Source organism: Staurois parvus, unplaced genomic scaffold, assembly GCF_062004578.1.
Source record: "Staurois parvus isolate SC_StPar_1 unplaced genomic scaffold, SC_StPar_1.0 ptg000213l, whole genome shotgun sequence".
Taxonomy (NCBI): domain Eukaryota; kingdom Metazoa; phylum Chordata; class Amphibia; order Anura; family Ranidae; genus Staurois; species Staurois parvus.
Window position 1 is genome coordinate 2,984,700 of NW_028318009.1, and position 23,142 is coordinate 3,007,841.

At 45.4% G+C, this 23,142-nt stretch overlaps 1 protein-coding gene across 1 annotated transcript in view; it reads left to right on the forward strand.

Annotated features, from left to right (window-relative positions):
* The first annotated feature begins 16,836 nt into the window (after positions 1-16,836).
* SETDB1 (SET domain bifurcated histone lysine methyltransferase 1) overlaps positions 16,837-23,142 on the forward strand; it is a 52,373-nt gene continuing 46,067 nt past the window's right edge. The window contains exons 1-3 of the mRNA XM_089678972.1: positions 16,837-16,994; positions 20,696-20,909; positions 22,642-22,805. Coding sequence (XP_089535098.1) covers positions 20,698-20,909; positions 22,642-22,805 — 376 coding nt within the window. The 5' untranslated portion in view covers positions 16,837-16,994; positions 20,696-20,697. The remainder of the gene's footprint in view (positions 16,995-20,695; positions 20,910-22,641; positions 22,806-23,142) is intronic.

Consider the following 23,142-nt stretch of genomic DNA (forward strand, 5'->3'; position numbering starts at 1 on the left):
TAAAAAAACAGAAGAATATGTACATTAGTATGCATCTAGTGTGAACAAAGCATGAAAGGAGAAGGTGGATCATCAAGCCAAATCAGGGCTCACACCATGAGGCAAGATGAGAGTCTTGTCATAGATGGTGCCCTCCAAGGAGTGATGTGGAAGTTTAAGCTGTGTAAATGTCTTAAGGCGCAGCTTCAAAAATCACCTCGTTGGCAAAGAAAGGGAGCATGTGTCCCAAAGCAATTATATCATGTGAAAATGATAGGATGAGAAGATGGATCCCAGGATTCAGAAGCCTGGCTGACTAGGCCTCAGCCGTTGTTCTGGCTGTGCCCTCTGATGTGGTTTACCCCGCCTACCAGGGCTTGATCACAGAGGCGAAACGCGTTAGGGCGGCAGCTGAGGCCAAGCCATCCATGCGTCTGACTCCTGTGGTTGGTTGAGTGGCTTCCATCTTCTCGTCCTATCAGCTACACTGGTATGGAAGTTTGTCACATCGCAACTAGGCATATAAAGTCCTGATCCCTAGGACATAGTTAACCCCACCCACAGTCATCCTCAGGCCTACCCGCATATTAAAGCGATCCCTCCAAACCGTGTTTGTAATAGCAGGAATACACAGTAAGAAAATCGTTCGATCGGTCATATGACGACCGATCGGCGTTCATTCGTTGGTCAAAATCATGGCCCACATTAACCAATCGAAAAAAATAGTTCGTCGAGCAATACATAGTGTTGACATCTTCCATGCAAGTGGAAGGATTCAGTGTTCGTGGGACCTTGTAGCCACGCCCTTCCGCCCAGAACGCGCGTTCAACGCCCTGCCGCCCAGAAAGAGCGATTGAACATAAATCCTTGGAATTAATTGGAATAAATTGGATTGATGGATCCTTGGACATTTGGACATAAGTGGAATACATTGGATTTATGGATCCCTGGACATTTGGACATAATTGAATTAAATTGGATTTATGGATCCTTGGACATAAACATCCGAGTCATCTTCTGTTTCCGCTCATGCATGATAGCGCTTGATAGATTTTTTTTTTTTGACGACCGTCATACCACCGCATAGAAAATCAGTCATCCACATGTGAAACGACAACATTTTTCACTGTTGTTCAACCAGATTTTTTCGTTCACAATATCGTTATCGGTTATAACATCCTGTTCATCAACGAAGAGAAAATCAGACGATCATTTGATCACAAAATTTTTCGTACGATTTTCTGACCGTGTATTCCTGGCTTAAGTATGCACTGACCACGAACCCAGTCATGAATTCCTTGTTGACTTACTGTGCACATGCAGTAACTCAAAAAAGGATGACGCCATGATCCCAAGACATAGCCCAGTACACAGCATCACCAGGACTGAGGTCTAAGATTCAGTACTGTCCCAGCAAATCTGGGATTGTTGGCACCTGTGTAAGCATGGATGCAGTTATGGAACCCAGTGATGCCTGCAGGGATACAGAATAGCAAAGTTGTACAAGGTTACAAGGCAGGACTACAGATAGCATTTTAAAGGTCAGACCACCCAATACCCAAATGTCAGTTATGGGTAACCACATGGGGAGTTGACTTTTCTTGCTTAAAAATTCTAATGTTTTTACCTCTGCTAACCTCCTTTGTGTGTTCTCCTTTAATACCCACTTCCTCCTGTCCTCTGCAGACCCCTCACTTTGCACTCCAGTGTTGGTCTTCTTGTGGATTGAATGACATCTTGCTTCATTCAACCCACTTCCTGTGAGCTCAGGATGTCATGGGCCCTCCCCCTGGGGGGTGTGCCATCATGACACACTGCCTTCACAGTACAGTGATTTAGAAAATGGAATTGATGCTGGTGATGCCTTCATCAGAGAATTTTCTAAGAGGATCCTATGAATCAAATTACCCTAGGAGGGGGGATCTAGAGGGCAGTGGGAGCTGGAACTGGACTTCAATGTAACATCAAAAAAAAAAAAGAGTGAGAGGCCAATCCCATAGGTGCTTGCAGGTTGGGCCTTGGAACTTGGTGCAGATATCTCACCACCAGAATCACCAAGAGGTTATCAATGGGTTATGGACTGAAAAATCTGTTCCATTTCCCATCACTTAATAATGTGCTTTTCTTCTGATCCTTAACCAGGGAATATTTTGCGATGACTGTGATTTATCGCTTTTTAACTAAAGAAAGTGAATACTGTTAGGCTTAAAGAGGTCCTCCACTTTAAACTATGGTGCAACCACTCCATATAGCAACACAGATGTGCTTCTTCTACTCTCCTTTTGTTTGCAATGTTCGGACCACCATCTTGCTACTGTTTGCATTTGCTTGGAGAACCAAAGGTGGCCATACACATCACAGTCTCATTGTATGGTCTCTATACTATCCCAGTTAAACCCCTCCATGTACCAACACAGATGTGGTTCTTCTGCTCCCCTTTTGTTTGCAATTTTGGGACCACCATCCTACTATTGTTTGCATTAGCTTGGAGAACCAAAGGTGGCCAAACACATCACAATCTCATGGTATGGTCTCTGTACTATCCCCATTATATTTACCAATGATAGATAGATAGATAGATAGATAGATAGATAGATAGATAGATAGATAGATAGATAGATAGATAGAAATATGGACTGACCAGGGGTGGACTGACAACTCATGGGGCCCCCAGGCAATAGAGGATCATGGGGCTTCAATGTCCTCGCCCACAGTCAAACCACACCCAAAAAAGCCTATGAAAGGTACCAGGGGCATCTCATGGGGCCCCCTACTGACCCTGGGCCCTCGGGTAGTGTCTGAGCGCCCGAATGGTCAGTCCGCCCCTGGGACCGACCACACTTCTTAAGACTGTTATGGTGTGCGCATGGATAGCCAGAGTGTTGAAATACATAGCATTGTGTCATTTCCTTTAGGTTTACCAACAGTAATGTTGTAGATCTGCAGGCTTCCCTGATTGGATATACTGTAGATCTAGATCGAATGTACTGTTTAGGGAAACTCTGACACTACATGATCATTGGTAAAATCCCAATAGAACAGCAGTTTTTGAAATCCTCAGACCAGCCTGTCTGGCACCAAAAACCATGCCACATTCAAAGCCACTTAAATCCCTTTTCTTTCCCATTCTAATGCTCGGTTTGAACTGCAGTAAGTTGTCTTTACCACGTCTACTTGCCAAAATGCAGTGAGTTGCTGCCATGTGATTGCATGATTAGCAATTTGTGTTACCAAGCAATTGAACAGTTGTACCTAAAAAAATGCCTGGTCAATGTGTGTGTGTATGTATGTATGTATATATGTATATATATATCTATCTATATATGTTTGTGTATGTGTGTGTATATATATATATATATGTGGGTGTATGTATGTGTATGTATCTGTGTATATACAGTATATATATATATATATATATATATATACTGTATATATATGTGGGTGTATGTATGTGTCTGTGTGTGTGTATATATATATATATATATATATATATATATATATATACACTGTATGTGTTGTGTGTGTGTGTGTGTATATATAGATAGATAGATATATACAGTATATACTGTGTGTGTGTGTGTGTGTGTATATATATCTATATATACACACACACAGACACATAGATACAGTATATATACATATATATATATATACATACACACATACAGTGTATATATATATATATATATATATATACACACACATACATTATACTGTATATATATATATATATATATATATATACTGTATATATATGTGTGTATATAAATATATATATATACTGTATCTATGTGTCTGTGTGTGTGTATATATATATATATATATATATATATATATATATATATACACACACAAACTTACCATGTGGTTGTTGATGAAGTCTGGTGGGTTGCCTACAGATGCCTATACCTATAGTAGAGTGTTTCTGCTATGTAAGCACAATATAAAAGCCTTCGGACCCGTGTGAAAGCAGAGCGCACAATATAAGAAGCCACTTGGTTGTTCACACATATGCATCTGCTTTTTTTTATGCACTTTTAAATACACTCCAATTGAAATCTATGGCACCCACGCGGTTTTCCATTTCACATGGACAGGCGTTGCATAGGTGTGACAGGTCCCCATAGTCAGTAATGGGATTCCTCTTGCCATGCATTGCCACACGGGAGTGAACAGGGGGGGACTAAGGGCCCGCCCACACTAGCCACAAGCTGAAACAATCCATTTTAGCAAGTGGGTTAGCATCCATTGTTTTGGAGGTGGGGGCAGTATTTTGCTGGTTTTTTTTTTACTTTATTGAAATATCAAAGTGACATTTCAATCATCCCTATGCACCACAGCAACCCTAATTTAAACAGTTTTTAATTATGTAGTGCAAATCAGATTTTTTTTCTCTTTTCTGTTGTCTGCCTAAACCAGGGGTCTCCAAAGTGCGGTCTGGGGGCCGGATGTAGCCCTTTGCCTGCCTATACCTGGCCCTTGAGGCACTATTCCTCACACTGACAACAATAATGGGGCACTATTACACCCACTGACACCATCAATGGAGTACAATACCTTCCACTGACACCACTGATGGGGCATTATTCCTTCCCCTACTACTAACAATGGGACACCTTTCCTCCCACTAACACCAATGATGGGGCATTGTTCACTCTCACTGATGCCAGGACATTTTCTACCTATATTCATGAACCAGTCCCCCCAAAAGTTTAAGAACAGTAACTTTGTTTAGAAAGTTTGGAGACCCCTGGCCTAAACAATCATCACTAGGTGCTGCTGGAACTACAGCTACCACACATTATCCAGCCAATGCATTCTGCCGCTGTATGATGCAAGCGAGGTGAGGGGACTTGACAGAAGTGCTGGTATAAATCTAATCATCATTATTATAATAATACAGGATATATACTGTATGGTACTAACAGTTTGCACAGTGTTTTACTATATAAAGAGGGACAGTATGGTTACCTCGTCCTATATTCCAATGTGCTTCCTAAAACTTGTTCTTAGGTCAAACAGGCCCATATGGAAGAAAATATATTTGAAATATATTTTAAAAATACTCTTCCTAAATATATTGCCATATATTTGAAATACTACAATTTTGGCCATATTCAATATATATTAAAAAAAAAATATATATATATATGTATGTGTATGTGTGTATATATATATATATATATATATAGAAAGAGAGAGAGAGAGAGATAGCATGTTGAAATGTGTTTTTATTACAAAATATATTAAATATATGTTAAAATGACTTTTTTATATGTTAAAAAAATCTGAAGAATATATTTAAAAAAATATATATTTAAAAAAAAATTTTTTTTTAAATAAATTCTTCAAATTTTTTCTAACATACAGTATAAAAAAAGTAATTTTAACATATATTTTTACATATATTTGTAAATGCATTCCAAAAATGTAAATTTGTATTTTCCAAGACATGCAGTATATTTGAAATGTATTTTTAAAAATATTTTTCATATAATTTGAAATAAAAACGCATTTCAACATGCAGTGTATGTATATGTGTGTGTATGTGTGTATGTATGTATGTATATGTGTATATATATATATGTGTGTGTGTGTGTGTATATATATATATATATATATACAGTGGGGATCGAAAGTTTGGGCACCCCAGCTAAAAAATTTGTATTAATGTGCATAAAGAAGCCAAGGAAAGATGGAAAAATCTCCAAAAGGCATCAAATTACAGATTAGACATTCTTATAATATGTCAACAAAAGTTAGATTTTATTTCCATCATTTACACTTTCAAAATAACGGAAAACAAAAAAATGGCGTCTGCAAAAGTTTGGGCACCCTGCAGAATTTATAGCATGCACTGCCCCCTTTGCCAAGCTGAGACCTGCCAGTGTCATGGATTGTTCTCAATCATCGTCTGGGAAGACCAGGTGATGTCAATCTCAAAGGTTTTAAATGCCCAGACTCATCTGACCTTGCCCCAACAATCAGCACCATGGGTTCTTCTAAGCAGTTGTCTAGAAAACTGAAACTGAAAATAGTTGACGCTCACAAAGCTGGAGGAGGCTATAAGAAGATATCAAAGTGTTTTCAGATGTCAATATCCTCTGTTCGGAATGTAATTAAGAAATGGCAGTCATCAGGAACAGTGGAAGTTAAAGCAAGATCTGGAAGACCAAGAAAAATATCAGACAGAACAGCTCGCAGGATTGTGAGAAAAACAATTCAAAACCCACGTTTGACTGCACGATCCCTCCAGAAAGATCTGGCAGACACTGGAGTTGTGGTACACTATTCCACTATAAAGAGATACTTGTACAAATATGGTCTTCATGGAAGAGTCATTAGAAGAAAACCTCTTCTACGTCCTCACCACAAAAATCATCGTTTGAACTTTGCAAATGAACATATAGACAAGCCTGATGCATTTTGGAAACAAGTTCTGTGGAGCGATGAGGTTAAAATTGAACTTTTTGGCCGGAATGAGCAAAAGGTACGTTTGGAGAAGAAGGGGCACAGAATTTAATGAAAAGAACCTCTGTCCAACTGTTAAGCATGGGGTTGGATCAATCATGCTTTGGGGTTGTGTTGCAGCCAGTGGCACAGGGAACATCTCACGAGTAGAAGGAAAAATGGATTCAATAAAATTTCAGCAAATTTTGGATGGTAACTTGATGCCATCTGTAAAAAGCTGAAGTTAAAGAGAGGATGGCTTCTACAAATGGATAATGATCCTAAACACACCTCAAAATCCACGTGGGATTACATCAAGAGGCGTAAACTGAAGGTTTTGCCATGGCCTTCACAATCTCCTGACCTCAACATAACTGAAAATCTATGGATAGACCTTAAAAGAGCAGTGCGTGACAGACAGCCCAGAAATCTCAAAGAACTGGAAGACTTTTGGAGGGAATAATGGGCAAAGATACCTCAAACAAGAATTGAAAGACTCTTGGCTGGCTACAAAAAGCGTTTACAAGCTGTGATACTTGCCAAAGGGGGCAGTACAAGATATTAACTCTGCAGGGTGCCCAAACTTTTGCAGACGCCATTTTTTTGTTTTCTGTTATTTTGAAAGTGTAAATGATGGAAATAAAATCTAACTTTTGTTGACATATTATAAGAATGTCTAATCTGTAATTTGATGCCTTTTGGAGATTTTTCCATCTTTCCTTGGCTACTTTATGCACATTAATACACATTTTTAGCTGGGGTGCCCAAACTTTCGATCCCCACTGTATATATATATATATATATAATATTGAAATATATTGAACGTGGACAAAATTGTAGCATTCCCAATATATGGCAATATATATGGAAAGAATATTTTGAAAATATATTTCAAATATAGTTTTCTTCCATGTGGGCATGCAGTACAAGTATATATATATATATATATATATATTTTTAAATATATTGAATATAGACAAAATTGTAGTATTTCAAATATATGGCAATATATTTGAAAAGAGTATTTTTTTAAAAATATATTTCAAATAAATTTCTCTTCCATGTGGGCATGCAGTACATGTATATATATATATTGAATATGGCCAAAATTGTAGTATTTCAAATATATGGCAATATATTTGGTAAGAATATTTTCAATTAAAATATATTTTCCTTCCATATGGGGGGCACCCCTCCTCCCTCCACAGCTATCCGACAATGCAGCTAGCAAGGAGATGGTTGCTTCGATAGACACCAATTTTCTCCACTTGCTTGAGACAAGAATATCAAGAGGAATGCAGAGGGCGGGAGATTTGTCAGCTAAAATGATCCAGGGAAACAGGCTTAAAGATGGAGAAAACTGCCATCTGTCAACAGCTCCTTGCTAGCTGTGTTGTCGGATGGCCTTGGAGGCGGGGCTGTATTTTCCACAAGGCATTTGCCTAGGGCGGCATTTTCCAGGGAGGCAGCACTGCCCCTCGGAAGAAGGGACAGAAGAAGGGACACACGCAGCATGGGGACCTGGTGGGTTTCCGAGAGAGGCTGTTGTTTCATGAAGGTTTATGCACAGCCCATCTCTCGTTCTTGGGGATGTCCACAGCCGTGAAGGTGAGTGCCTTTCTCTCTCTCACAGTCGGGGATGGTGACTGGTGTATGGGGGGCTGTGGTAGTGGAAGGCTCTCTCAGTTGAGGGTCAGGTGTGTTGTTTGTCAATGTCAGGCTCTCTCTGCAGGTGGGGGGGGGCACTGATTTTTGTGTTGCCTAGGGCAGCACAAAACCTAAATACACCACTGCTTGGAGGGGCCCCCTGTCCAACCTCGTAGCTAGCCTTAGACAGCACAGGAAGATAGGACACAATACTACATGTACTTTGTCCCCTGGGATATAATGGAAGTGAGACATCTTCTTTATACCTGTCCACCAAGCTGTTCTTACCTTCCCTTCCCTTCTGATTCCAACTCTCTGCTCATAAACTGAACATGCCGACATCGGCACTTGGTGATTGGCTACTCAGGCATCCGGTGCTGTCAAATGGGAGATGAGGACAAAGATATCACCTGAAACCAAGTTCAAAGTGTGAGAATACTTTGGCTATGTGGAAGGTCACACAGGTCTGATCATAGTACCAAGTGGAGTACCCCTCGAAGCATTTTGGTGACTACATTGTGTTCAAAATGTTATGGCATTGATGTGAATGGATAAGCACAAACCAATTTCTACAGGATTTATTTGTTAATTTTTATTTTCTTTAAACAACCTGTACCTATATTATGTAGAAACTATTTATATTAATTAAAAATGATTAAATGCATTCTGAAGGATACTTTGGTGTGGACGTCTAATTTTTTTTTTTTTAATATATTGACCAGGTCTTGACCAGACCTTGACTTGTATGCCCAGATGTAAACTGCAGACGTAAAAATACAGGAAGAAGTGCCAGTCTAAAGAGTTGGAGAATATTTTATTGTTGGTAAAAAAAAAAGTCTTAAAAAAAACAACCAACACGTTTCAAGGGCAACACCACTCCTTTTTCACCAGGGCTCAACATTGGATAAAACATGGCGCTCAGCAATTGCTGTCAAATTGTTGCTCCATGTAGCTCATTCGATACTGGTTCTAATATAGATCTGTGAAGTGAATGCTTTCTCTGAGTCCATCCAAGTTTTATCAGATGTTGAGCCCTGATGAAGGGGGAGTTGCCCTTGAAATGCGTTGGCTGTTTTTATATGACTTTTTTTTGCCAACAATTACATTGATCTCGGACTTGTATCTGGTTTTGGTCTGGTGATCCTTTATGTATTTCTAGGGTTTGAGCTACAGTTGGGTGCCCATTGAGGGAAGTTTTGTTGTGTGGGAGGTGCCTCACCAGAACTGTTGAGCTTGTTTAAAATTTTCCTTTATTGGACTGTGCTTGCAAGTCTAAAAGTTTCCATTGCCTTGAGTATGTTTTTTCAGGAGTCCATGCATTCCAAACAAACAACTTAATACACAGTGAAATACAGTGCATACAAGGCAGTGGTGGGTGGAGAAACACAGAACAGACCGTACCAGCCCACCATTGCTAGGACAATGGCAGATGGGCTGCACAGTGTCATTGAATTCTAAGATTCAGGGACCTGGGCTGCACAGAGTCAATGGTTGCTATGGTGCAGGTGGTTGCCCTTTCTTTGGCTGCTAAGACACTAGCACAGCAACCAATGATGCTGTGGCCCAGCCAATAGTGGTCTAGTAACCAATGATGCTGTGAGACTGTGCAGATTTGGTTGCTAAGATGCTGGCGGCTGGGCAGTACAGTGTTACTGATTTCTAGGAAGCAGGGGCCTGGGCTGTGCAGAGTCAATGGTTGCTATGGTGCAGGTGGTTTCCCTTTCTTTGGCTGCTAAGACACTAGCACAGCAACCAATGATGCTGTGGCTCAGCTACCAGTGTCCTAGCAACCAATGATGCTGTGCAACTGTGCATCTTTGGTTGCTGGGCTGCACAATGTCTTTGATTGCTAGGATGCAGGTGGCTGGGCTGTACAGCATCATTAGTTGCTATGGTGCAGATGACTGCCTGCAGTATAACAACCAATGACACTGTGTGACCCAACCGCTAATGTCCTAGAAACCAGCTCAGTAACACTTCCCTATGCATACAGGGTAATGTTAATGTGCTGCAGGGAGGACTGAGTGTTCAGTATATCCGCCTCACTGGCAGCACACCCCGGGAAGAAGGATTCCCAAAACTTTCGTACCACCTATCATGTATTCTGAAGCTCAGCATCCATGGTGATTGGATTGTTGCTGAGCTACCCATGTGGTTGCCATGTTGGGGTATGTTGTTAACACTCACTACAACTGAAGAAGCTGTTTTGATGACCAGCAAAACGTCTTCAATGGTACAGAAGTCCAGTTGAAAGTGATCAACTACTTCCAAGTCTTCTCAGCACTCCATTAAATATGGATATGTCCAATGACAATGAGACTATTACCGGTCCTTTCCACCTTCAATCAACTATCAACACAAATACTCAGTTATTCTGTCTGCTCCCATATGGGTCTATGAAGCTTGAATTTTCCTTCTTTTCGATGATAATAATAATTTAAAGCGTTACTAAACCCAGGACCCTACATTCACTATATCTGGTCTCCTCGGACCCTGCATTCACTATATCCGGTCTCCTCGGACCCTGCATTCACTATATCCGGTCTCCTCGGACCCTGCATTCACTATATCTGGTCTCCCCGGACCCCTCATTCATTATATCTGGTCTCCCCAGACCCCGCATTCACTATATCTGGTCTCCCCGGACTCTGCATTCACTATATCTGGTCTCCACGGACCCTGCATTCACTATATCTGGTCTCCCCGGACCCCTCATTCATTATATCTGGTCTCCCCGGACCCCACATTCACTATATCTGGTCTCCCCGGACCCCGCATTCACTTTATCCGGTCTCCCCGGACTCTGCATTCACTTTATCCGGTCTCCCCGGACTCTGCATTCACTATATCTGGTCTCCCCGCACCCTGAATTCACTATATCCGCTCTCCCCTGGCCCTGCATTCACTATATCTGGTCTCCCCGTACCCCGCACTCACTATATCTGGTCTCCCTGGACCCTGTATTCACTATATCCGCTTTCCCCGGACCCTGCATTCACTATATCTGGTCTCCCCGGACCCTGCATTCACTATATCTGGTCTCCCTGGACCCTGCATTCACTATATCAGGTCTCCCCGGACCCTGCATTCACTATATCTGGTCTCCCCGGACCCCGCATTCACTATATCTGGTCTCCCAGGACCCTGCATTCACTATATTTGGTTTCCCCGGACCCTGCATTCACTATATCCGCTCTCCCCGGACCCTGCATTCACTATATCCGGTCTCCCCGGACCCCGCATTCACTATATCTGGTCTCCCCGGGCCCTGCATTCACTATATCAGGTCTCCCCGGACCCTGCATTCACTATATCCGGTCTCCGCGGACCCCGCATTCACTTTATCCGCTCTCCCTGGACCTTGCATTCACTATATCCATTCTCCCCAGACCCTGCATTCACTATATCTGGTCTCCCCGGACCCTGCATTCACTATATCTGGTCTCCCCAGACCCTGCATTCACTATATCTGGTCTCCCCAGACCCTGCATTCACTATATCTGCTCTCCCCGGACCCTGCATTCACTATATCTGGTCTCCCCAGACCCTGCATTCACTATATCTGGTCTCCCCAGACCCTGCATTCACTTTATCCGCTCTCCCACTAGCTAAAGCTTGTAGGAGGAGTTTTCTTTCTGCTCTAGGAGGATGCAAAACCCCTGACCTCTGTCTGGACAGCGATGATTAGCCCTGTGCTGATCATATGCACTCTCCCAAGAAAAAAAAAAAACCTCTCTACCAATACACACCAAACTGAGCATGTGCAAAATGCCCATGGTTCAGTATGTCTTATAAGGAGATAAGAGGTAGTTGCTTGAAAAAAAGGGGAGGAACAGAGAAGGAAGGATCAAACAGGCTTTTTACACAATGCAGAGGATTAACCCCTTAGGTTCCATAGTGAGTATAACAAGCACGCTTTGCTGCATATACAGACTGATTGTACTGTTGTGGGTTCAGGAACACTTTAAAAATTAAAGATATATTAAAGGATAAGTTCACCTTTGTAACATCTTACATGTTACACCCATATTCATGTTATGATGTTACGATCAGACCGCCCCCCGCTACCCTCCAACCACTGCTTTGACAGCCCTCTTCACTAGCTGTCAAATTTGGAAAAAACGTGGCCATGCGGGGCTCTGCCCATCAGGCCACGTCACTCATTCGCAGTCCTCTGTGAATGGGAGACAACAAGTCCCCACAGCCTTAGCGGCTGTCAGCTTGTAGTCTTCAGTGTGGAGCACCGTGGTACAGGTGAAACTCGAAAAATTAGAATATGGAGCAAAAGTTCATTTATTTCAGTGCAGCAACTTAAAAGGTGAAACTAATATATGAGATAGACTCATTACATGCAAAGCAAGATAGTTCAAGCCGTGATTTGTCATCATTGTGATGATTATGGCTTACAGCTCATAAAAACCCCAAATCCACAATCTCAGAAAATGAGAATATTGTGAAAAGGTGCAATATTCTCGGCTCAAAGTGTCCCACTCTAATCAGCTAATTAAGCCACAACACCTGCAAAGGGTTCCTGAGCCTTTAAATGGTCTCTCAGTCTGGTTCAGTGGGAATCACAATCATGGGAAAGACTGCTGACCTGACAGTTGTGCAGAAAACCATCACTGACACCCTCCATAAGGAGGGAAAGCCTCAAAAGGTAATTGCAAAACAAGTTGGATGTTCCCAAAGTGCTGTATCAAAGCACATTAATAGAAAGTTATGTGGAAGGGAAAAGTGTGGAAGAAAAAAGGTGCACAAGCAGCAGGGATGACCGCAGCCTGGAGAGGATTGTCAGGAAAAGGCCACTGAAAAGTGTTGGGGACTTTCACAAGGAGTGGACTGAGGCTGGAGTCAGTGCATCAAGAGCCACCACATAAAGACGGATCCTGGACATGGGCTTCAAATGTCGCATTCCTCTTGTCAAGCCGCTCCTGAACAACACACAACGTCAGAAGCGTCTTACCTGGGCTAAAGAAAAACTGACCTGGTCTGTTGCTCAGTGGTCCAAAGTCCTCTTTTCTGATGAGAGCAACTTTTGCATCTCATTTGGAAACCAAGGACCCCAAGTATGGAGGAAGAATGGAGAGGCCCAAGGACCCCGAGTATGGAGGAAGAATGGAGAGGCCAAAGGACCCCGAGTATGGAGGAAGAATGGAGAGGCCCAAGGACCCCGAGTATGGAGGAAGAATGGAGAGGCCAAAGGACCCCGAGTATGGAGGAAGAATGGAGAGGCCCAAGGACCCCGAGTATGGAGGAAGAATGGAGAGGCCCAAGGATCCCGAGTATAGAGGAAGAATGGAGAGGCCAAAGGACCCCGAGTATGGAGGAAGAATGGAGAGGCCCAAGGACCCAGAGTATGGAGGAAGAATGGAGAGGCCCAAGGATCCCGAGTATGGAGGAAGAATGGAGAGGCCCAAGGATCCCGAGTATGGAGGAAGAATGGAGAGGCCCAAGGACCCCGAGTATGGAGGAAGAATGGAGAGGCACACACTGCAAGATGCTTGAAGTCCAGTGTGAAGTTTCCACAGTCTGTGTTGATTTGGGAAGCCATGTCATCTGCTGGTGTTGGTCCACTGTGCCTCATTAAGTCCAGGGTCAACGCAGCCGTGTACCAGGAGATTTGGAGCACTTCATGCTTCCCTCCGCAGATGAGCTTTATGGGGATGCTGACTTCATTTTCCAGCAGGACTTGGCACCTGCCCACACCGCCAAAAGCACCAAAACCTGGTTCAATGACCAGCTGGGCTGTTGGGGATATCATGGCGGGGTTCAGGCTGGGCTGTTGGGGATATCATGGGGGGGTTCAGGCTGGGCTGTTGGCGATATCATGGCGGGGTTCAGGCTGGGTTGTTGGGGATATCATGGCGGGGTTCAGGCTGGGTTGTTGGGGATATCATGGCGGGGTTCAGGCTGGGTTGTTGGGGATATCATGGCGGGGTTCGGGCTGGGTTGTTGGGGATATCATGGCGAGGTTCAGGCTGGGCTGTTGGCGATATCATGGCGGGGTTCGGGCTGGGTTGTTGGAGATATCATGGCGAGGTTCAGGCTGGGTTTTTGGGGATATCATGGCGGGGTTCGGGCTGGGTTGTTGGGGATATCATGGCGGGGTTCAGTCTGGGTTGTTGGCGATATCATGGCGGGGTTCAGGCTGGGTTGTTGGGGATATCATGGCGGGGTTCAGGCTGGGTTGTTGGGGATATCATGGCGGGGTTCAGGCTGGGTTGTTGGGGATATCATGGCGAGGTTCAGGCTGGGCTGTTGGCGATATCATGGCGGGGTTCGGGCTGGGTTGTTGGAGATATCATGGCGAGGTTCAGGCTGGGTTTTTGGGGATATCATGGCGGGGTTCGGGCTGGGTTGTTGGGGATATCATGGCGGGGTTCAGTCTGGGTTGTTGGCGATATCATGGCGGGGTTCAGGCTGGGTTGTTGGGGATATCATGGCGGGGTTCGGGCTGGGCTGTTGGGGATATCATGGCGGGGTTCGGGCTGGGCTGTTGGGGATATCATGGCGGGGTTCGGGCTGGGCTGTTGGGGATATCATGGCGGGGTTCGGGCTGGGCTGTTGGGGATATCATGGCGGGGTTCGGGCTGGGCTGTTGGGGTTATCATGGCGGGGTTTGGGCTGGGTTGTTGGGGATATCATGGCGGGGTTCGGGCTGGGTTGTTGGGGATATCATGGCGGGGTTCGGGCTGGGTTGTTGGCGATATCATGGCGGGGTTCGGGCTGCGCTGTTGGGGATATCATGGCGGGGTTCAGGCTGGGCTGTTGGGGATATCATGGCGGGGTTCAGGCTGGGCTGTTGGGGATATCATGGTGGGGTTCAGGCTGGGCTGTTGGGGATATCATGGCGGGGTTCAGGCTGGGTTGTTGGGGATATCATGGCGGGGTTCAGGCTGGGTTGTTGGGGATATCATGGCGAGGTTCAGGCTGGGCTGTTGGCGATATCATGGCGGGGTTCGGGCTGGGTTGTTGGCGATATCATGGCGGGGTTCGGGCTGGGCTGTTGGGGATATCATGGCGGGGGTTCGGGCTGGGTTGTTGACGATATCATGGCGGGGTTCGGGCTGGGTTGTTGGGGATATCATGGCGGGGTTTCGGGCTGGGTTGTTGACGATATCATGGCGGGGTTCGGGCTGGGCTGTTGGCGATATCTTGGCAGGGTTCGGGCTGGGTTGTTGGCGATATCTTGGCGGGGTTCGGGCTGGGTTGTTGGCGATATCATGGTGGGGTTCGGGCTGGGCTGTTGGGGATATCATGGCAAGGTTTTAGGCTGGGCTGTTGGGGATATCATGGCGGGGTTCAGGCTGGGTTGTTGGCGATATCATGGTGGGGTTCAGGCTGGGCTGTTGGCGATATCATGGCGGGGTTCGGGCTGGGTTGTTGGGGATATCATGGCGGGGTTTCGGGCTGGGTTGTTGAAGATATCATGGCGGGGTTCGGGCTGGGTTGTTGACGATATCATGGCGGGGGTTTGGGCTGGGTTGTTGACGATATCATGGCGGGGTTCGGGCTGGGTTGTTGGGGATATCATGGCGGGGTTTCGGGCTGGGTTGTTGACGATATCATGGCGGGGTTCGGGCTGGGTTGTTGGGGATATCATGGCGGGGTTTCGGGCTGGGTTGTTGACGATATCATGGCGGGGTTCGGGCTGGGCTGTTGGCGATATCTTGGCAGGGTACGGGCTGGGTTGTTGGCGATATCTTGGCGGGGTTCGGGCTGGGTTGTTGGCGATATCATGGTGGGGTTCGGGCTGGGCTGTTGGGGATATCATAGCAAGGTTTTAGGCTGGGCTGTTGGGGATATCATGGCGGGGTTCAGGCTGGGCTGTTGGCGATATCATGGCGGGGTTCAGGCTGGGCTGTTGGCGATATCATGGCGGGGTTCAGGCTGGGTTGTTGGGGATATCATGGTGGGGGTTCAGGCTGGGTTGTTGGGGATATCATGGCGGGGTTCAGGCTGGGTTGTTGGCGATATCATGGCGGGGTTCAGGCTGGGCTGTTGGCGATATCATGGCGGGGTTCAGGCTGGGTTGTTGGGGATATCATGGCGGGGGTTCAGGCTGGGTTGTTAGGGATATCATGGCGGGGTTCGGGCTGGGTTGTTGGGGATATCATGGCGGGGTTTGGGCTGGGTTGTTGGGGATATCATGGCAAGGTTCAGGTTGGGTTGTTGGGGATATCATGGCGGGGTTCAGGCAGGCCGTTAGGTGAATATATATGAACATATGTACGTATAAAGGCAGTGACATCATCAGAACCCCGCCCCCTTTGGATATGCGCACTGCGGGGATAATGACCGGCCTGTCGCTGATTGGACTGGAAGACAAAGCCGACTGGGAGTTCGGACAGAGATAAGTTTGGAGGTCAGCTGAGCTCATCTCCAGAATCCACCCACAATCGCGGCTCCATATTTCATTGATAGAAGGGGTTAAGGACACTTTAATTTACATGTACTGGCCCTTTAAATGCAAACCCCACCCTAACTAGTATTTCTCCCGTCAATCACCCCTATAACCCCTCCCTCCGTGCACACAGAGCTCCTCCCACAATGTGTCATGTGCCGTCTTTTGTTCATATTTGCATAACTCCGACGATCGCGGCGTTGGCCGGCGAATGGCTGAGCGATAGAGGCAGGCTATCGCATGTCCCCACCATGTCGCCACGCCCACTCTTTCCCCGCCCACCGGACAAAAGCGCGGAATATTTTTTTCCTCTCCTACTCCCGCTTATTGCAGGCCGCGCCCCCTTTTCTCGGTGGGCGTGGTTTATGTGACGCCAGTTCCGGGCGCAGCTAGTGTGGTTTTTCGGTTCCGGAGCCAGACTTCCGGTCCGTCATTCCGGCAACCGGGGACAGGAAGGGGGTTACCGGGAAGACGGCGGAGGAGGAGAACGCAGAGAGGCGGCCATCGTCTGCCGGTACAGTGACCAGTACAGAGAGTGGGGGAGGTGCACAGATACACGTGGGGGAGGGGAACTCCTTTATCCGGGACTGGCAGATTACACCCCCCCCCCCAAACACGATGAGAGTAGGGCCCTCAGGGACCCATTCTCCCCCTTCCCCCAATGAACATGGGGCTCTCCTGGAAGCCCCCCATCCTTGATGAGCATAGGGCCCTTCAGGACCCCCCCTCCCCACAATGGGCCCAGGGTTTTCTGGGATCCCGCCCCTTACGATGAGCATTGGGTTCTCTCAGACCCCACTACGGGCCCTGTACCCTGTGGGACCCCCCACCCAGGATGAGCGTGGGGCTCTCCGGGACCCTCCATCTAGGATGAGCGTGGGGCCCTGCGGGACCCCCCACCCATGATGAGCGTGGGGGCCTCCGGGACCCCCCACATGGGATGAGCGCGGGACCCTCACCCAGGATGAGCGCGGGACCCCCCGGGATCGCCCACCCGGGATGAGCGCGGGATCGCACCCGGGATGAGCGCGGGACCCTCCTGGACCCCCCCCACCCGGGATGAGTGCGGGGCCTTCCGGGCCCCCCCCACCCATGATTAGCGCGGGGCCCTCCAGGACCCCCCCACCTGGATAAGCCCTCCTTGAGACACCCCCCGCCATCATTGCTGCATATCAGTGCCACCACATCAACACACATCAGTGAGGGAGAACAATTACCTGTTTTGCAAAATTTTATAATAGAAACAAAGAAAAATTTTTTTGTTGCTCATCTTTTAGTTATAGTGCAAAAAATAAAACCCCCAGCAGTGACTAAACCCCACCAAAAGAAAGCTGTATTTGTGTGAAAACAATTATAAAAATTTCATATGGGTACAGTGTTGCATGACCGCGCAATTCAAATTTTGACAGCGCTGACAGCTGAAAATTGTCCTGGGCAGGAAGGGGGTATAAATGCCCTGTAGGCGAGTGGTTAAAGGTGGTAATCCTGTGCTGATAGTATGTAATCCCCTAATACCCCTCATTCCTGGATGTCCCACCAGATACAGCACAAAAAAAAAAGTGAACAGGAGGGCTTTTGGGTATTTTTTTTAGTGTTACACTACTGGTGTACCTCGGTTTACCAACGCCTCGGCTAATGTAATTTTCGGTTTACCAATGAAAATAATGCCTCGGTTTACGAATTTTTGCAATACGATCTGATTAATTGGTTTTCAATGCATTTGCAAATTATTAATCATGTCCCTGTTCAGTATTTATACCTTAAAGTGCACTTTATAAAGAGTTTTGAATAGATTAAAGACTTTTTTTAACTTTTTTCTGACCTCCGAAACGGATTAATTGATTTTCAATACACTTATGAATTTTTTTCGCAATATGAATGGATTAATTGGTTTTCAATGCATTTACGAATTATTAATCATGTCCCTGTACAGTATTTATGCCTTTAAAGTGCACTTTATAAAGAGTGTTGAACAGATCAAAGACTTTTTTTTTTTTTTTTTTACTTTTTATTGACCTCCGGAACTGATTAATTGATTTTCAGTGCATTCACTAATTTGTTTTGCAATACAAACTAATGAATTGGTTTTCAATGTATTTACAAATTTTTTTTAATCATGTCCCTGGAAAGTATTTACGCCTTTAAATGCACTTTATAAATAGTTTTGAACAGATAAAAGACTTTTTTTAAAAACTTTTTTCTGACCTCCGGAACGGATTAATTGGTTGTCAATGCATTCCTATGGGAAACCGCATTTCGGTTTACAAATTTTTCGCAATATGAAAAGTCCCGCAGAACAAATTAAATTCATAAACCGAGGTACGCCGGTAATTGTTTTGATACTAAACTGTAACTTGAGATATTGTTGCAAATGTCCTAACAGCTGATACACCAAAAAAATGGAACGTGGATAAAAATGTTGCTACTGCTGGATGGTATGCTATGCTAGTAATGGCTAGTCCCTCCCAGCAACGGCTAGTCCCTCCCAGTAATGGCTAGTCCCTCCCAGTAATGGCTAGTCCTTCCCAGCAATGGCTAGTCCCTCCCAGCAATGGCTAGTCCCTCCCAGCAATGGCTAGTCCCTCCCAGCAATGGCTAGTCCCTCCCAGCAATGGCTAGTCCCTCCCAGCAATGGCTAGTCCCTCCCAGCAATGGCTAGTCCCTCCCAGCGAAGGCTTCATTTCCTTCTGCAGACCCCGGCCTTTGTAGGGCACTTGGTTGGTCATTTGTTATCAATGCTGAGAGCTTGTGGAACAATTCACATCATTGAAGTTACTTTTAGGGGGTTTATGGGCTAAACCAGTCTTCTGCTTTCAGAGGGAAACCCATAGAACCCACATGCCGGGGCCACCAGCACAAGGAGGCTATGGCATTGTAAACAGTTCCACGCCGTCGGCACTATTGCAGTGCGCTTCAAAAACTCCGCCTAGAAGAGCAAGTGTTATTCTAGTACCATTTTCATGCAACACCTAGAATGCAAGTGTTCACTTTAGGGATGCACCGAAAATTGGCTGGCCAAAGCGGTCCGGCCACCGACAATTGGCTGGCCGAATCGGTCCGGCCACCGACAATTGGCTGGTCGAATCGGTCCGGCCACCGACAATTGGCTGGCCGAATCGGTCCGGCCACCGACAATTGGCTGGCCGAATCGGTCCGGCCACCGACAATTGGCTGGCCGAATCGGTCCGGCCACCGACAATTGGCTGGCCGAATTGGTTGGCCGAAGCAGTCCGGCCACCGAAAACCGCTTGAGAAATCATTGAACGATCGAGGCGCTGGGCATAGAGATGAGTGAAGGCAAGATGGCCTCCACTCATCTCTATGCCCTCTGAGGACCAAAGTGATATCCCTTTCCGGTACCGACCATTTTTTTTTTTTTTAAAGCACTAGATCAATGATTTTTTTTTTTTTTTGCTCCAATGCTTTACATTGCAGAGGAGAGATGTGGGGTCTTATTGACCTCATATCTCTCCATAAAGAGGACCTGTCACTAATTATTTCTATCACAAGGGATGGAAGCGTTTCTTGTGATAAGAATAAAAGTGAATACATTTTTTTTAAAGGGACAGCGCAAAAAAACAGAACAACAAAAAGTTAATAAATAAAAAAAAGTTTAAAGTGCCCCCGTCCCCCCCGTGCTCGCACGTAGTGGTGAACGCATACGTAGGCCACGCCCACATATGTAAATGGTGTTCAAACCACATGTGAGGTATCGCCACGAATGTCAGAGCAAGAGCAATAATTCTCGCACTAGACCTCCTCTGTAACTTTACACTGCTAACCTGTAGACATTTTTAAAGCATCACCCATGGAGATTATTAAGTACCGCAGTTTCAAGCCATTCCACGAGCGTGCACAATTTTAAAGCGTGACATGTTGGGTATCTATTTACTCGCCGTAACATCCTCTTTCATATTTTGCAAACAAATTGGTATATATATTTTTTTGTTTTTTTTTAATCAGTTTATTTTTTTCCAAAAAATATATATTCGTTTTTTTTTTCAAAAATTGGGGTATATATTGTTTTTTTTTTTCTTTTTAATTTAACCAAAGTGTGTTTTTTCCCAAAAAATATAGTTTTAAAAATGGCGCGTTTCGGTTTCCGGCAAAGTGCATTTTGAATTTTCCACCACTAATTCAGTTGCATTTGAAAAAAATAAATTTTCTTGTTTCCTACATTACTTTCCACTCTCTTTTTGCTTTGATTCGATGCAGCCATGGACGAATCAGATGTGGGCGATCTGGAGAACATGGTGGTGGAGGAGTTGGGCATCTCATTGAAGGAGCTTCAGGAGTTTATAGACAAAGAGGTGGAGAAGAATGAGTTTGTGAAGCAGCGGAAAGCTCAGTTGTTGGAGCTGGAGCAACTGGTGAAGCAGAAGGAGGATGAGGTGGCTCACGTGGACAGCTTGTGTGACAATGCTTCAAGGTAATGGGACAAACCATTCATCGGTATTGAGGTTGGCGGCTAATGTAGTCAAATGTCACAAAACAACCAATAAGATTCTTTCTATCATTCCCCCCGTAATTGTAGGTAAATGGGAGCCCCACTGAATGCTTTTGATAAGACAAGCTGTGGTCTGAATAGTCATCATATATATATATATTTTTTTTTTTAAGTGTATGTAGTTACAACACTGAACAACATCCCGTCATATGGACATGTAATGTGAATGGATTGGATTCATTATTATGTGTTTCTGGAATGTTGGATCATGTCAGGGCATTTAAAGGAAATACCTACTGGCAGAAATGCAAATTTGTGTCTGTCTGTCCTTGTGTTTAACCGCTTTCCCACCTCCCTGTAGTAGATATACTGCTACAGGGCCGCAGGGGTGTGCAAAATCATGTGTGTGTGTGTATGTGTGTGTGTGTATGTATATATATATATATATATATATATATAATATGTATGTATGTGATTTTGCATTTCTGGATAGGGGGCGCGCGCCCTACCCGCGTTGCTATTCGCGGCCTTGGCTGTCAATCACCAGGTCCCGGCCGGTGATTACTCGCTGGCACCCGATGACTGCCGAGCATTGCCAACGGGGGGAGAGATCTCTCACCTGTCAGCTCCTGCAAACTGCTATGCAGAGCCATACAAAGCAGTGTGCTTACAGTGAAGCTCCAGTGTACAATCCAAAGGCACACATTCTTGCGTTAAAAATGGCTGTGTGTATAAGTGGGTGATGCAGCGACCGTTGGCTGAAACCAAGTAGAATCAGCAAGGGAGAATGTCACCAGCACACCGAGGATCACCAATATGGGTCCAAAAGCTTTAATGAATGATCACATAGTTACAGCAAGGCAACGTTTCGGAGTCTCGCAGGACCCCTTCATCATGGGTCACATGCCTGATGAAGGGGTCCTGCCAGACTCTGAAACGTTACCTTGCTTTAACTATGTGATCGTTCATTAAAACATTATTATTATTATTATACAGGATTTATATAGTTATTTATATTTAGTTTGCTCAGCACTTTACAATATAACGGGAGACAATACAGCAACAATACAGTTCAATACAAGAGGGATAGGAGGGCCCTGTTCCTTGGAACTTATAACGTGCCCCCTACCTGGCAATGCAAAATCATACATATATATATATGTATGTATGTATGTATGTATGTATGTATGTATGTATGTATGTATGTATGAGGGGGCCGCGTGAGGGGCAGGTGGACGGGTGAGGGGCAGGTGGACGGGTGAGGGGGCCGCGTGAGGGGCAGGTGGACGGGTGAGGGGGCCGCGTGAGGGGCAGGTGGACGGGTGAGGCGGCGGCGTGGGCGGCAGGTGGACGGGTGAGGCGGCCGCATGAGCAGAGCCCCGCATGGCCGCACTGTTTTCAAATTTGACATAGTACGGGGAGAAGTTTCCCAGTACTATCTGTCAGCCGGAGGGGGGGCAGTGGCTGCGGCTATGGGAACATGTTACATGTTCCCCCTCAAAATGGCTGGAACATATAACCTGTTCCCAAAGGTGAACTTATCCTTTAAGCGTCTCCTAATGGGCATTATCGTCTGAGGATACATCATAGTAGGTGAGCTCCTGTTTTGGAAAATATTGTTTTGAGATCCATCATGTGGATCTGTTGTCTGATCCTGGATAATTCTTTGATGGGAAGTAGATACCATTACATTTTACAATTCTGCCTATTGCAGGGCTCTTGAGGACTGTGAGGTGTTGGTGAAAACCCTGTACAGTGAGATGGGCATCACATACAAGGAGACCAGCTCAGAGGACGATGAATCTTCCAAACCTGTGGAAGTCATTGAAATTCCAGATGAGGATGAGGAGGACGATGATGTCCTGAGTGTGGGATCAGGTAGGTGAACATGCATTTTTTTTTTTCCTCCTATGTTTATGATGTTTAACCCTTACAAAAGCTTGGCAGTGTAACAAAGTAAATGCCATACAAGTATTTCAGTAGAGACATATACGTGATAGTAAAGTGGTTCTAAAGCCTTAAGGTTTTTCACCTTCGTGCATTCTGTGCATTAAGATGCAAAACCTTCTGTGCTTCAGGTCCCCCCCGAGCCCCCCATTATACTTACCTGAGCCTGATCTGATACAGTGACGTGCACAAGAGCGGCTCTGGCCGCTGAAGAGGAGGAGCCTGGAGCACCAGAGGAGGACCCCAGAAGAGAATCGGGGCTTGAGAA